Below are 15,089 nucleotides of genomic sequence, written 5' to 3'. Positions count from 1 at the left end.
CCACCACTACCAGAGCCACCACCACACCATACCCACACCACCACTACCAGAGCCACCACCACTACCATGCCCACCACCACTACCAGGCCACACCACCACTACCATGCACACCACTCATACCCACACCACCACTACCAGGGCCACACCACCACTACCATACCCACACCACCACTACCAGAGCCACACCACCACTACCATACCCACACCACCACCACTACCAGAGCCACACCACCTCCATACCCACACCACCACTACCAGGCCACACCACCACTACCATACCCACACCACCACTCCCAGGCCACACCACCACTACCATACCCACACCACCACTACCATACCCACACCACCACTACCAGAGCCACACCACCACTACCATACCCACACCACCACTACAGAGCCACACCACCACTACCATACCCACACCACCACTACCCGAGCCACACTACCATACTCACCCACCAACTGACCTGCCTCCCTCCTTCACCCTCCCTCCAGTACCAGCTGGATGTACTACTCGTAGCTGCTGTGAAAATACCACATTATGAGTAGCGGTGACGAGACAGGTCGTACACTACTGAAGGACTATAGGACAAATGCCTCCCTAGGACAAAGCCCCTCCGGAAGAAGCCCCTAGGATAAATCAACCCAACCTATTTTTCTCTTTAATTGGGGGGCTTTTGTCCTACTTTGCATAAATTAGGGGTTTTGTCAGGGGCTTTGTCCGGCCTGAAGGCCGCTGTCACCGTCATGCTGTTGTTGGTCACATACCTCTGGTGAACCCCTTGTGTACGATGACAGCCCCCCTCTGGGTACGATGAATTAGCCCTTTAAATATGATGAATTTGATGTTATTGTACTCAGTGGTGTTAAGTCATCGTACTAATGGGGTTAAGTCATCGTACTAAGGGGGTTAAATCATAGAACTAAGGGGTTAAAGGGGTTGTCATCACTCGTTGAACCTAACCCCTTCCAAATAGTGATAGGGTGGTTAGTGTTCTAGTGAATCCCCAGAGTGGTTGTGTGTGTTAGGGAAACCTCTACCTGTCCTGGTGACCTGGTGACTGGTGGTGTGTGTGTGTGTGTGTGTGTGTGTTACCTTCACGGGTCTATAAACAAGACCTCATGGGAAGTTTGGCACAAGTTGAGAGACACCCCTCCCTCCATCTCCTCCCTCCCCACCCCCCTTCCCCTAACCCACCCTCCCTCCACCATCTCTCCCCCCTCCCTAACCCCACCCCTCCTCCTTCCCTTCCTCCACCCCTCACCTGTCCCTCCGTCAAAGGTCACCATCGTCAAGGTAAAGAAAATTTTCATACACAGCTAAGGTCCTGTATGTGTGTGTGTGTGTGTGTGTGTCTTCATTTATAACCTTCCTTCAAAAGTATTCCCCTGCTCCCCCCCTCCCCTGCTCCCCCTCCCCCTCCCCCTCCCCTTCTCCCCCTCCCCCTTCTCCCCCTCCCCTTCTCCCCCTCCCCAGGATAATGATATAATACACACAACTCTGGCTAAAACGACAACCACATATTATTTAGTCTTTCTTATACCGGATCATTGAAGAACTCTTAACTGTATTTATCTCTGAATGTGTTGAGCAAGGCAAAGGGTGCGGTAGGCGTGTAGAGTGCGTGTGGCTAGTGGGTGTGAGGGCGTGGTAAAGGTGCGTTAGGTGTGTGAGTGCGTGTGGATGGTGGGTGTGGAGGCGTGTAAGTGCGTTAGGTGTGTAGAGTGCGTGTGGGTGTGAGGCGTGGTAAAGGTGCGTTAGGTGTGTAGAGTGCGTGTGGCTGGTGGGTGTGAGGGCGTGGTAAAGGTGCGTTAGGTGTGTAGAGTGCGTGTGGCTGGTGGGTGTGAGGGCGTGGTAAAGGTGTGTTAGGTGTGTAGAGTGCGTGTGGATGGTGGGTGTGAGGGTGTGGTAAAGGTGCGGTAGGGCACCCCCCTACATCCTTGTGTAAGGTGAAACGCAGAAGCGCCTACAGTGCCCAACAGGGAAGCATGCTAAGTTCATGCTTGCCTTTATGCCTCATGAGTCAAGGGCGTAGAAGCCTGAAGGGTCAAGGGCGTAGAAGCCTGAAGAGTCAATGGTTTATGTCTCAGCAAGTTATTGGAAGCTCCAACAACTTTCCCTGAATACGAAACTATCGATTTACAGCAGGTACCTACATTGCTGCTAGGTGAACAGGGACCACGGGAGGCTGGGAAGTGTGTCCGAACAACTTTCCACCGGCCCGGGAATCGAACCCGTGACATCTCGCTTGCGAGGCAAGAGCGGTACCGCTCTACCCACGGGCCCAGCAACCCTCCCAACACTGCTTTCAGCCCCCTCTAGTCCTCCCACGGCCCAGCAACCCTCCCAACACTGCTTTCAGCCCCCACTAGTCCTCACAATTTTAGCCCCTCCAACACTGCTTTCAGCCTCTGACGGGCCATCAACCCTCCCAGCACTGCTTTCCAGCCCCTCTAGATCCTCCCACGGGCCCAGCAACCCTCCCAACACTGCTTTCAGCCCCTCTAGTCCCAACACTGCTTTCCAGAGCAGAGCTTTCCAGTCCCTCCACAGGCCCAGCAACCCTCCCAACACTGCTTTCAGCCCACTCCTAGTCCCCAACAGGCCCAGCCGCCCTCCCAACACTGCTTTCCAGCCCCTCCTAGTCCTCCGGCCCCAGCAACCCTCCCAACACTGCTTTCAGCTCCCTCTAGTCCTCCACGGGCCCAGCAACCCTCCCAACACTGCTTTCAGCCCCCTCTAGTCCTCCCACGGCCACAACATCCGAGAGAGAGAGAGAGAGTTTACAATTTGCCTCGCGAAAGGGCTAGTTTATTGGGCACCTCCCTGCATCCTTTGCAAGGCGAAGCGTAGAAGCGTTTACAGCTCCCAACAGGGAAGCACGCGGAGTTCTTGCTTGCCTTCTACACCATAATCACGTGTTGTGGGTAAACTAAGTTGACCTGACAGCTGCACCCGACCCACATCAGTGACCTCTGATCTCTAGTTTTGCGAGAGGGGAGAGTACGTGTGAGGTGGCAGGTGGGACAGATGAACCTCTCCCTCCTCTTCCATCCCTTCCCCTCCTTCCCTTTTTCATACACCCCCCTCCATCCCTCCCCTCCACCTAACACCTGTGACTCTTGCTTCATGTTGTTGGAAGCACAGAACCAGATGTCAATCTAAACTGATTCATACACTTTTAATAGTTATTCGTCTCCCCTTGTCTGCGACCATGTGTTTATGTCCGAGATATATTATGTTTATGTCCGAGATATATTATGTTTATGTCCGAGATATATTAAGGTATACTGATGGCTATTGATGGGTCACATGTTAGCTGCCAGGAGGCCCTTGGTCAATAATAGTCCCCAGTGTCATTCCCCAGCGTCTCCCATCAGTCCCCAGTGTTAGCCCCAATGCCTCCAGCAGTCCCCAACTCCTGCGTCAGTCCCCAGTCTACCTCCATCAGTCCCAACTCCTGCGTCAGTCCCCAGTCTCCTCCATCAGTCCCCAACTCCTGCGTCAGTCCCAGTCTACCTCCCAGGGTGTGGTATGGTGTGTGGTGGTGTGGTGTGGTATGGTGTGGTGTGGTGTGGTGTGCGTGGTGTGGTGTGGTGTGTAGTGTAGTGATGTGGTGTGATGTGTAGTGGTGTGGTGTGTGTGGTGGTGTGGCGTGGCGTGTAGTGGTGTGGCGTGGCATGTACGTGGTGTGGTGTGTAGTGGTGTGGTATGGTGTGGTGTGGTGTGGTGTGGTGGGTAGTGGTGTGGTGTGGTGCACTTCAGGAAGCATCTGGTGGTATATATGTACTACATCTTGACGACCCCCCTAATGCTCCAAATAGCCTGGCCGAGAGTGACCTAGGTGATGCTCTAGTTGGAGGGGGAGGTGTGGGAGGAGGGGAGTGGGAAGGGGGAGGTAAGGGAATCGAATGGGGGAAGTGAGGAAGATGGGTAGTCGCCTTTGTAGGTAGTGGAGGACTGAGAATGTCTCTACCCATCCCATTATCACTCGTCTCTCTCTCTCTCTCTCTCTCTCTCTCTCTCTCTCTCTCTCTCTCTCTCTCTCTCTCTCTCTCTCTCTCATGACACAGTGCTCCCTCCTGACCTGGGTTGTGTTCATGGTAAGGTGAGTCTCTATTACTGCCACATGTTTAGACTCACACTCTCATGTCTTCCTGTTCGAGTCTCTGTAGCTTCACTATGTCGCTTACTCGTCTCTTTTGTGGCCTCTTGGTTTTTGTCCAGGGTAAAAGTTTTTGTCCAATTGTAAATGCTCGCCTCCTCTTCCTCAAATTGGCCCACCTCTGCTGTCTTCTTAACCCTCTGTTGCTCCTACTGGCCCACCTCTGTTGCTCCTACTGGCCCACCTCTGTTGCTCCTACTGGCCCACCTCTGTTGCTCCTACTGGCCCACCTCTGTTGCTACTACTGGCCCACTTCTGTTGCTTCTACTGACCCACCTCTGTTGCTCCTCCTGACCCACCTCTGTTGTTCCTCCTGACCCACCTCTGTTGCTCCTACTGGCCCACCTCTGCCTGATTTGGCCTGATCTATCCTAACCATTAAGATTGGAGAGGGAGGGAGGAGGGACGAGTAGGAGGAAGAACGGAAGGAGGGACGAAAGAAAAGAGAATGATTAGGAGGTAGGGAAGGTGGAAGAGAAAAGCAGTGGATAGATGTCCGAGTTGTAACAGTTGAGAGAGAAGGAACATAAGAATGGAGGAAACTGCAGCGGGCGTATTGACCCATACTGGCCAGTCCCTTTTACACCCAACCCCTATCGCTCATATATCCATCCAACCTACAGTATGTTTGAAGCTATCCAGCGTATTCGTGTTAATGATGATGTTTGGTAACTTGTTCCACTCATCCACTACTCTATTTCCAAACCAATGTTTACCTATCTCGCGCCTAAATCTAAATTTATCTTATTTAAAACCATTGCTACGAGTTCGCTCCTGGTTGGATAGTTTGAGTACGTTTGTTATATCACCTTTGTTTAGCCCCGACTTCCAATTATACACCTCGATCATATCGCCCCTCACTATACGTCTCTCGAGGGAGTGCAGATTAAGATGATTTAACTTTTGTCTGTACTGAAGGTTCCTACTGCCCGGGATTAGTCTTGTCATTCGCCTCTGAATTCTTTCTAGAGATTCGATATCCATTCTGTAGTACGGTGACCAGAACTGAACCGCGTAATCCAAGTGAGGTCTCACAAGCGCAAGATTGGATGACCCCGCTAGTCTTATAACTAACCCTCCTTTGTATGAACCCAAGCATTGTTAGCCTTGTTTCGAGCAAATACACATTGTTGTCTTGGTTTAAGATTCCTGCTTATCATTACTGCTAAATCTTTCTCGCAGTCGGATTTCTCTATAACAACGTTGTTCATCTGATATCTGGTTTCTCTGTTTACATCTCCTAGACTAAGTACTTTACATTTTTCTACATTAAATTTTATCAGTCATTTTTCAGACAATGCGAAAATTTTTTTTATATCTTCCTGTAGGTTTACGGAGTCCTCGTCAGATTTAATTATACACCCTATTTTAGTGTCGTCAGCAAATTTACTTATGTTGCTGTCTACTCCGATATCTATGTCGTTTAAAGGAAGGAAGGAAGGAAGGAGAGAGGGAGGGAGGGAGAGAGGGAGAGAAGAACGGAGGGAGGGAGAGAGGGAGAGAAGAACGGAGGGAGGGAGGGAAAAAAGAACGGAGGGAGGGAAGGACTTTGATGATGGAATGTGGTGTTGTGTTGCCATCTCCGTGTGTTGCATGTCGACAGTGTGGTGTGCGTGACCCACCATCCGGCCACCACGGCGACACACTCACTCTGCTTCTCCGCCAAATCATCCACTTTACCCAAGTGTTATAGCCGCTTATTATGTCACAGCGAAGCAGCCTAGGGTCCTCCTTCACCAGCCAGTGTGTCCCTAAGTTGAGGTAATTTGCTACACGTGTGTGACCAAAGTTTGAAGACACTAACACCCTGAACAAGGCCCACTGCACCACTAACACCCTGGACAAGGCCCCACTGCACCACTAACACCCTGGACAAGGCCCCACTGCACCACTAACACCCTGAACAAGGCCCCACTGCACCACTAACACCCTGAACAGGCCACTGCACTAGACAAGGCCACTGCACCACTAACACCTGAACAAGGCCCCACTGCACCACTAACACCCTGAACAAGGCCCCACTGCACCACTAACACCCCCCCAAAAGGCTAGACGCAATATTTGTAAACATGATGGTAGACGGGTGTGAAACACTGTGGTAATGAGCAGTCGTATAACGTGTGTAGCCTCGCCCCGCCTCGTGCACCATTTCCCGCGGTTGTGTAAGTGAGGGCGAGAACAGTGTAAACTGTTTGGGCAGCTGGCGGCGAGCAAATAAATGGTTGGAGGAGAAGGAATGGGAGGGGGAGAAAGGATGGAGGGAGGGAGGGAGGGAGGAGGGAAGGATGGAGAGGGAGGATGGAGGGAGAGGTTGTATAAGGCCTCGCATTCCATACTTCAACGCTGGGTATTTGTCCTCAGTGGGTCAAATGAGTGTATTACCTCTCCTCTTGTCCTTATACCTCTACTACCTCCTTCCCTTGTTGTATATATAGGTCAGCTGACACCCCCACCTCCCGTCGTTACAGGGTCCAGTCCTCCTGTGTACCTTGAGGGATTGGGTGGGGTTCGCTTGACTGGTTACCAATCCTCTGTCCCCCCTCCCTCCCCCCTTCCTCCGTCCCTCCTTGTCGTATATTGTGTAAGATTGGATTGGGTGAACAACACTAATACTGTAATTAATGATGCTTAAACACTTTGGTAGGTATAGTGATCACGGGTGAGATTGTAGAGGCACGTAAAGGAGGTGAGGGTGGTGGTGGGTACAGGTGAGGGTGGTGGTGGTGGGCCTGGGTGAGGGAGTGGGTACAGGTGAGGGTGGTGGTACACAGGTGAGGGTGGTAGTGGTGGTGGTACAGGTGAGAGGTGGTGGTGGTGGTACAGGTGATGGTGATGACCGTGGTGGTGGTGGTACAGGTGAGGGTGGTGGTGGAGGTACAGGTGAGGGTGGTGGTACAGGTGAGGGTGGTGGTGGTGATTGTGGTGATATTGATATTAAAACAGTTTATTTAGCCACACAGATACAGAGTGGATAATAATAACAATATTAACATGGCAGAACCAGCTGAGAACCTGAGCTCTCTTAAAGGCACCTGATATATACTGTACATTTATCTCAAGGAAGTATTACGTCACATTTAGTATCATCTGGATAAGTACAATAACATGGTGGTAATAAGAACATATCAGTATGTTCCCACGGTTATCACTTCGCTATTTATTTTATTTTATTTATTTTTTTACATTTACATTATAAGTATATACATATTTTACAGTGAACTTGATGTACATTAATATGATAAGGGAGGGAAGCAGCACAACATGGGTTGTATTAAGGTGGAACAAGAAGACAGAGCTGTTAGTATCATGTCTTGTCAAATATATAATTATTACAACGTTAATCTCTATCTGTCGACGTGATAATTTATGATATAATGGTTTTGATGAATTTTAATAAGAGTGGGTAGGGGCAGGTGGGGGTGGTGGGGTGGCAGGTGGGGGAGGTGGTGGGGGCAGGTGTGTGTGTGTGTGTGTGTGTGTGTTGTAATACGTACACCAAAGCACATTACGACAGACTGTATACATGGTCATTTATAATACCAATAGTGTTTAGTTTATTCATTCTTTTAAGTTTTCTCCTGAACAATAATGTATGATGGTAGTGTTTCATGATGATGGTAGAGTGGATAAAATAGTAGTAATGGTAGAGTTTCATGGTAGTGGTGATGGTAGACTGGATAATATGGTAGTATTGGTAGAGTTTCATGATAGTGGTGATGGTAGACTGGATAAAATAGTAGTAATGGTAGAGTTTCATGGTAGTGGTGATGGTAGACTGGATAATATGGTAGTATTGGTAGAGTTTATGGTAGTGGTGATGGTAGACTGGATAAAATAGTAGTAATGGTAGAGTTTCATGGTAGTGGTGATGGTATACTGGATAAAATAGTAGTAATGGTAGAGTTTCTGGTATGGTGATGGTAGACTGGATAATATGGTAGTATTGGTAGAGTTTATGGTAGTGGTGATGGTAGACTGGATAAAATAGTAGTAATGGTAGAGTTTCATGGTAGTGGTGATGGTAGACTGGATAATATAGTAGTAATGGTAGAGTTTCATGGTAGTGGTGATGGTAGACTGGATAAAATAGTAGTAATGGTAGAGTTTCATGGTAGTGGTGTATGATAGTAGAGTTTGATATGGTGATGGTAATGGTGGCGTATGGTAGTAGAATTTGTTGACGGTGGTGGTGGTGGTGTATTAAGAGTATGATAAATGGTAATGATGGTAGACTTTCATGGTGGTGATGGTAGTGGTGATGGTAGACTGGATAATGGCAGTAGTGAAGGCGGCTGATGATGAGTGGGCCAGGCGGGGACGTGACTGTGACTTTAGCTGTTGGCGGCACCAGGCACAGTGCCACGTGACGTCACCAAGCAGTGCCACCTGACGTCATAAGAACTCGAGGATCATGTGTGTGTGTGGGGGGGGGGTGGTATGTGACGGAAGGAAGGTGGGTGTTTATGAGAGAGAGAGAGAGAGCTGTGAGGTACGATGGTGGTTTGCTCTTTGGTACTTAGAGGTATTTGGGTCAGAGGTCAAGTTCACTGGGTCAGATTAGGTCTCGGTCACTGTGTGGTGGGCGAGAAGTCTTGTGTGAATACTGTTATTGATGACCCTTCAGGCTTTTACGTCCTGAATGTATGAGTCATAAAGGCAGCATGAACTACGCATGCTTCCCAGATGGGCGCTGTAAACGCTTTTGTGCTTCACCTTGCACAGGATGACAAGGGGGTGCCCAATAAACTAGCCCCCTCGGGGGCAAATAAAAGCACAAACAAATTTTTGATGTGTGTGTGTGTTGTTGGGTGTGTATGTATGTGTGTGGGTGGGTGTATGTGTATGTGTGTGTGTTGGGTGTGTTTATGTATGTGCGTGGGTGTATGTAAGTGGGTGAGTGGGTGTATGTGTGTGTGTTGTTGGGTGTGTTTATGTATGTGGGTGGGTGGGTGTGTATGTAAGTGGGTGAGTGGGGTGTATGTGTGGGTGTTATGTATGTGGGTGGGTGGGTGGGTGTGTGTGTGTGTGTTGGGTGTGTTTATGTATGTGGGTAGGTGGGTGGGTGTATGTAAGTAAGAGTGGGGTGTATGTGGTTATGTATGTGGGTGGGTGGTGGGTATGTAAGGGGTGGTTGGGTGTATGTGTGTAGTTGGGTGTATGTGTGTGTGTGTGTGGTTGTGTATGTGTGTGTGGTTGGGTGTATGTGTGTGTGGTTGTGTATGTGTGTGTGGTTGGGTGTATGTGTGTGGGTTGGGTGTATATGTGTGTGGTTATGTATGTGTGTGGTTGGGTGTATGTGTGTGTTGGGTGTATCTGTGTGTGTATGTGTGTGTGGTTGGGTGTATGTGTGTGTGGTTGGGTGTATGTGTGTGTGGTTGGGTGTATGTGTGTGGTTGGGTGTATGTGTGTGTGTTGGGTGTATGTGTGTGTGGTTGGGTGTATGTGTGTGTTGGGTGTATATGTGTGTGGTTGGGTGTATGTGTGTGTAGTTGGGTGTATCTGTGTGTGGTTGGGTGTATGTGTGGTGTAATGGTCAGCATCTTCGCTTCGCAAGTGAGCGGACCCGGGTGAAGCTATGGGCAAGTTTCTTTACGCCATTTGCCTCTGTCTACCCAGCAGTAATTGGGAACCTGGATGTTTATCGATTTGCGGATCGTATTCCTGGATAATGGTTAGCCAGTGCAGTTGGCGAGTTGTCCGGGTTTCTCGGACTATTTGTCACTATTCCTTGACACTGGGTCATGCAACTCGTTAACTTGGGGTGTGGTTGTTGTTGTGGCAACAGCTTCTACACCTTAAACAAATTCTCGCTAGGGGATCCTTGGGCCGGCCATCCTCGATTTCGAGGGGCTTCCATTATTATTATTATTATTATTATTATTATTATTATTATTATTATTATTATTATTATTATTATTATTATTATTATTATTATTATTATTATTATTATTATTATTATGTGTGTGTGGTTGGGTGTATGTATGTGTGTGGGTGGGTGTGGTTGTTCACCTCCAGTCATCGTGGTGGAGTGATCACACAGATCACGTGTTCACCATATGTCACCAGCCTCTTTCACCAAGGCACCACGATCCTCCCTGTGCTATACCTCACTAGGACGTGGTAGGGGGGGGGGGCGGCTGCACTTCCCATGACGAGTGTGTTCCGGTGCGTGGGTCTCGTCTAAGATGCCTCTCAGGGGTTTGTGAGCGGAACTCCCCGACCTGGCTAACGTCCTCAGCAGCTGCAGCAGTTGTAGTAACAGCATCACCCCCCTCCCCCTCCCAGCCCCACCACCCATACTGACCATTATCACCACTGTGGCCATCAGCCGTGACAGGAGGTGCTGGGGTCCCTCTCCTCCCTTCTGTCACTTTGCTGTCATCTTTGTCTTCTGTATAGTGATGTTCAACACCAGGCTGCTCGAATCTTGCTGAAGTAGTGTAACTTGTGAGTCGAGATACATTGATGTGTGCGTGTGTGTGTGTGTGTGTGGTGGGTGGTAGTGAGTGTGGCGGGGCATGGTGGTAGTGGTGGGCGGGGCATAGTGGTGAGGGGAGCAGCAGCCCGCCAGCCACGGCGTGCCATGACAGTCGACGGTGTACAGTGCCACCCTACCCTCGTGTGTGACTGACTCCACCGTCCCTCACACATACACTCTCTGTGTCGCCACTATCACAGGATGACGATACGTAATGATCCTCAAGTTTATTCGTTCTAACTAAATATTTTAAGAGAAAAATGGTACTACAGTAGTTAATGATATGCGTGACGTGAAGTAGAAAAAAAAAGAAATGCCCTCGCTGTGGTCGACACTAAAGTATGATGCGAGTGATGACTGTGTACACTAAAGCCACCAGTCAGCGTGTTGGAAGACAGTGATCCTTCGTCTGATGGTTAAGGAACAGATCCATTCACGACAAGTTTGAGGACCCCAAATGGAGTTTTGATGATGTGGGTGAGTGTGTAGTATTAGCATAACGGGAGCCATCCGTATATAGCACAGCCGCGGGCCAGCTGGTCACTGTGACGTCAGCTGGCATGGTATGTGGCGCACCAGGACGCTTTGTGTACAACAACTACTGCCTGGTGACTGACACCCCTCACCTGTACCTCTACCTTGATGATATTATTAGTAGCGGTCCTCCCTCCCTCCCTCCCTCCAATCTTCCCCCTCCTTCCCTCCTTCCTCTCTTCCCCCTCCCTCCCTCTTTCTTGTCTTCCCCCTCCTTCCCTCCTTCCTCTCTTCCCCACCTGTTTTCCTTTTCCTTCCGCTTTCACTTCCTCCCACCCTTCCCTCCCCCTCCCCCATGACCCCTTCACCAGCACCTGACGGACACCACCGCCACCACTAGTTCTCGTTGACCCTCCCGTATCACTGGTATGGATGGCTGTCACTTGGCTCTGTCACTGTTGGCAAGTTATCGTGTTGTCACTGTTGGCAAGGTATGGTGTTGTCACTGTTGGCAAGGTATGGTGTTGTCACTGTTGGCGAGGTATGGTGTTGTCACTGTTGGCGAGGTATGGTGTTGTCACTGTTGGCGTGGCTGTGTCAGTGGTGGTGGTAGCTAGGTTATGGCTGCTGACTGTAGATCACCTTAGTCTTAGTAATTACAACCCTGGACCTTAAGACATAACCCAGGACCTTAAGACATAACCCAGGACCTTAAGACATTACCCAGGACATTAAGACATAACCAAGGACCTTAAGACATAACCAAGGACCTTAAGACATAACCCAGGACCTTAAGACATAACCAAGGACCTTAAGACATTACCCAGGACCTTAAGACATAACCCAGGACATTAAGACATAACCAAGGACCTTAAGACATAACCAAGGACCTTAAGACATAACCAAGGACCTTAAGACATAACCCTGGGCCTTAAGACATAACCCAGGACCTTAAGACATAACCCTGACCTTAAGACATACCCAAGGACCTTAGACATAACCCCTGACCTTAAGACATAACCCAAGGACCTTACATAACCCTGACCTATATAACCCAGGACCTTAAGACATAACCATGACAGGACATTAAGACATTAAGACATAACCAGACCTGGACCTTAACCAAGACATAACCAAGGACCTTAAGACATTAAGACATAACCCAGGACCTTAAGACCTTAAGATAACCAAGGACCTTAAGACATAACCCTGGGACCTTAAGACATAACCAAGGACCTTAAGACATAACCAAGGACCTTAAGGACCAAGATATAACCATAACCCCATTTAAAGACATAACCCAGGACCATTTAAGACATAACCAAGGACCTTAAGACATAACCCCTTAAGACATAACCAGACCTTAAGACATAACCCAGGAGGGACCTTAAGACATAACCCAGGAGGGACCTTAAGACATAACCAAGGACCTTAAGACATAACCAAGGACCTTAAGACATAACCCAGGACCTTAAGACATAACCAAGGACCTTAAGACATAACCAAGGACCTTAAGACATAACCAAGGACCTTAAGACATAACCAAGGACCTTAAGACATAACCAAAGGAGACCTTTAAGACATTACCCAGGACCTTAAGACATAACCCAGGACATTAAGACATAACCAAGGACCTTAAGACATAACCAAGGACCTTAAGACATAACCAAGGACCTTAAGACATAACCCAGGACCTTAAGACATAACCAAGGACCTTAAGACATAACCCAGGACCTTAAGACATAACCAAGGACCTTAAGACATAACCCAGGACCTTAAGACATAACCCAGGACCTTAAGACATAACCAAGGACCTTAAGACATAACCCTGGACCTTAAGACATAACCCAGGACCTTAAGACATAACCATAAAACCTTGAAAAAAAGAGATTTGAGAAGAAAAAGTGATTAACTGGGCTTGGTCTGGCAGGTGTGGTATGGTTGTGTATGGTGTGGAGGAGTGTGGTTGTGTATGGTGTGGAGGAGTATGGTTGTGTATGGTGTGGAGGAGTGTGGTTGTGTATGGTGTGGAGGAGTGTGGTTGTGGTATGGTGTGGAGTATTGGTTGTGTATGGTGTGGATTATTATGGTTGTATGGTGTGGAGTATTATGGGTTTGGTGTGGAGGAGTATGGTTGTGTATGGTGTGTGTGGTTGTGTATGGTGTGGAGGAGTGTGGTTGTGTATGGTGTGGAGGAGTATGGTTGTGTATGGTGTGGAGGAGTGTGGTTGTGTATGGGTGTATAGAGAAGAGCGAGGGAGGCAGGAGGAAGGGGTGTAGCGTCACAGGTGGTCATATACACTGGGTTAAATTGTTGTTTATTGGTAGTGATTGTGTGGGGCAGCAGCGACCCCGCCTACCTCCCTCTCTCTCTCTCTCTCAACGTACGTATTAATGCTCACACTCCACCTTACGGGACGGATACTAATGTTGTTGTAATACATATTGTAACATTCAGCGAGATGGTATTGTTAATGTGTGTGTGAAACAGGAGAACATCGCCGCCCGTGTTTATCTGTGGAAGACGGGCGGACGACTGTACACGGTGATAATATAAACTCCAGGATGTTTTTGGTCTTCCTCTGACGCACAAACACAACCAAGGTTTTCCTCTCTCAGTTTACAGATATAATAGTTGACTGTTCATAGTGTCGAGACGGTATGGTGATGACACACTCGGGGTATACAGTTAATTGAGAGAGAAAAAAGAAGATATATATTGTGTCGTGGAAAAAGACTCTTGTGTGTATGGTGGGGAGAGACTTGCCCCAGGACACTCAGCTACCACCAGGAGGAGAGTGAGTGAGTCTGCCAGCTTGATAAAGAGGCAGTACTGATGACACCACCAGACCTCTCCCTCCCATAAAGCTGTATTACTACTCCTCTGGACCAAGTAACTATTATTAACCAACTCTCTTAACACAAACATCACAGTGAAGTTAAGTGAAAATATCTCATTACTGGAAACATAGTGAGTGTTTTATGGGTAGTGGCGGGGAGAAGATTATAGCGTCCGTGTGTTTGAGTGTGCGGCCGCCGGGAGACAGTGAGGGGGAGGTGTGTCATGACAACCATGTCTCTCCTGTCCCTCACTGCCAAGATGGTTGCGGCGGTACAGTGCGGTGGCGGCTCCCTCGGCTCCAGAAACCGCAGCCGCAGGTCAGTATTATACACCTTTCTAGCGTGTGTGTGTGTGTGTGTGTGTGTGTGTGTGCGCGTGCGCGCGCGTGCGTGCGTGCGTGCGCGCGTGTGTGTGTGTACGATGGCCTTCACACATGGCCAAGAAGACATATGTTGTCTTCTATATAAGCTGTAGAGGTGACGTGACCGGAGGCTGCCCCAATTAGTGATCACCATGACTCCGTGTTCTCATCTCAAGGTGTAGAAAGACGGTCCAGATGAACACCTTGAACAACATGGCGGTACAAGGATGGTGAACATATTTTCAGGTGTCCTTTTATGTTTTATATAATATAGCTACTGATGTCACTCCTCACCTGTTCTTTATAATATGGCTACTAATGTCACTCCTCACCTGTTCTTTATAATATAGCTACTGATGTCACTCCTCACCTGTTCTTTATAATATAGCTACTGATGTCACTCCTCACCTGTTCTTTATAATATAGCTACTGATGTCACTCCTCACCTGTTCTTTATAATATAGCTACTGATGTCACTCCTCACCTGTTCTTTATAATATAGCTACTGATGTCACTCCTCACCTGTTCTTTATAATATAGCTACTGATGTCACTCCTCACCTGTTCTTTATAATATAGCTACTGATGTCACTCCTCACCTGTTCTTTATAATATAGCTACTGATGTCACTCCTCACCTGTTCTTACAAGGTTAACACTCCTCACCTGTTCTTATAACATAGCTACTGATGTCACCTCACCTGTTCTTTATAATATGGCTACTGATGTCACCTCACCTGTTCTTTATAATATAGCTACTGATGTCACCT

General features: G+C 48.4%; 1 protein-coding gene across 1 annotated transcript; it reads left to right on the top strand.

Annotated features, from left to right (window-relative positions):
• Window positions 1–10,706: 10,706 nt before the first annotated feature.
• LOC121872245 (putative lysozyme-like protein) lies at window positions 10,707–14,277 on the top strand (the record flags this gene model as incomplete). Its single annotated transcript, XM_042374915.1, is given in 2 exon segments — window positions 10,707–10,855; window positions 13,738–14,277. A coding segment is annotated over 1 exon segment (95 nt), but the record flags the coding sequence as incomplete, so codon positions are not given.
• Between the last annotated feature and the right edge of the window lie 812 nt (window positions 14,278–15,089).

The sequence above is a fragment of the Homarus americanus genome, unplaced genomic scaffold, assembly GCF_018991925.1.
Source record: "Homarus americanus isolate GMGI-L3 unplaced genomic scaffold, GMGI_Hamer_2.0 scaffold20987, whole genome shotgun sequence".
Taxonomy (NCBI): Eukaryota; Metazoa; Arthropoda; class Malacostraca; order Decapoda; family Nephropidae; genus Homarus; species Homarus americanus.
The sequence above is the reverse complement of the archived record's forward strand: the minus strand, read 5'-3'. Positions and strand labels throughout refer to the sequence as shown.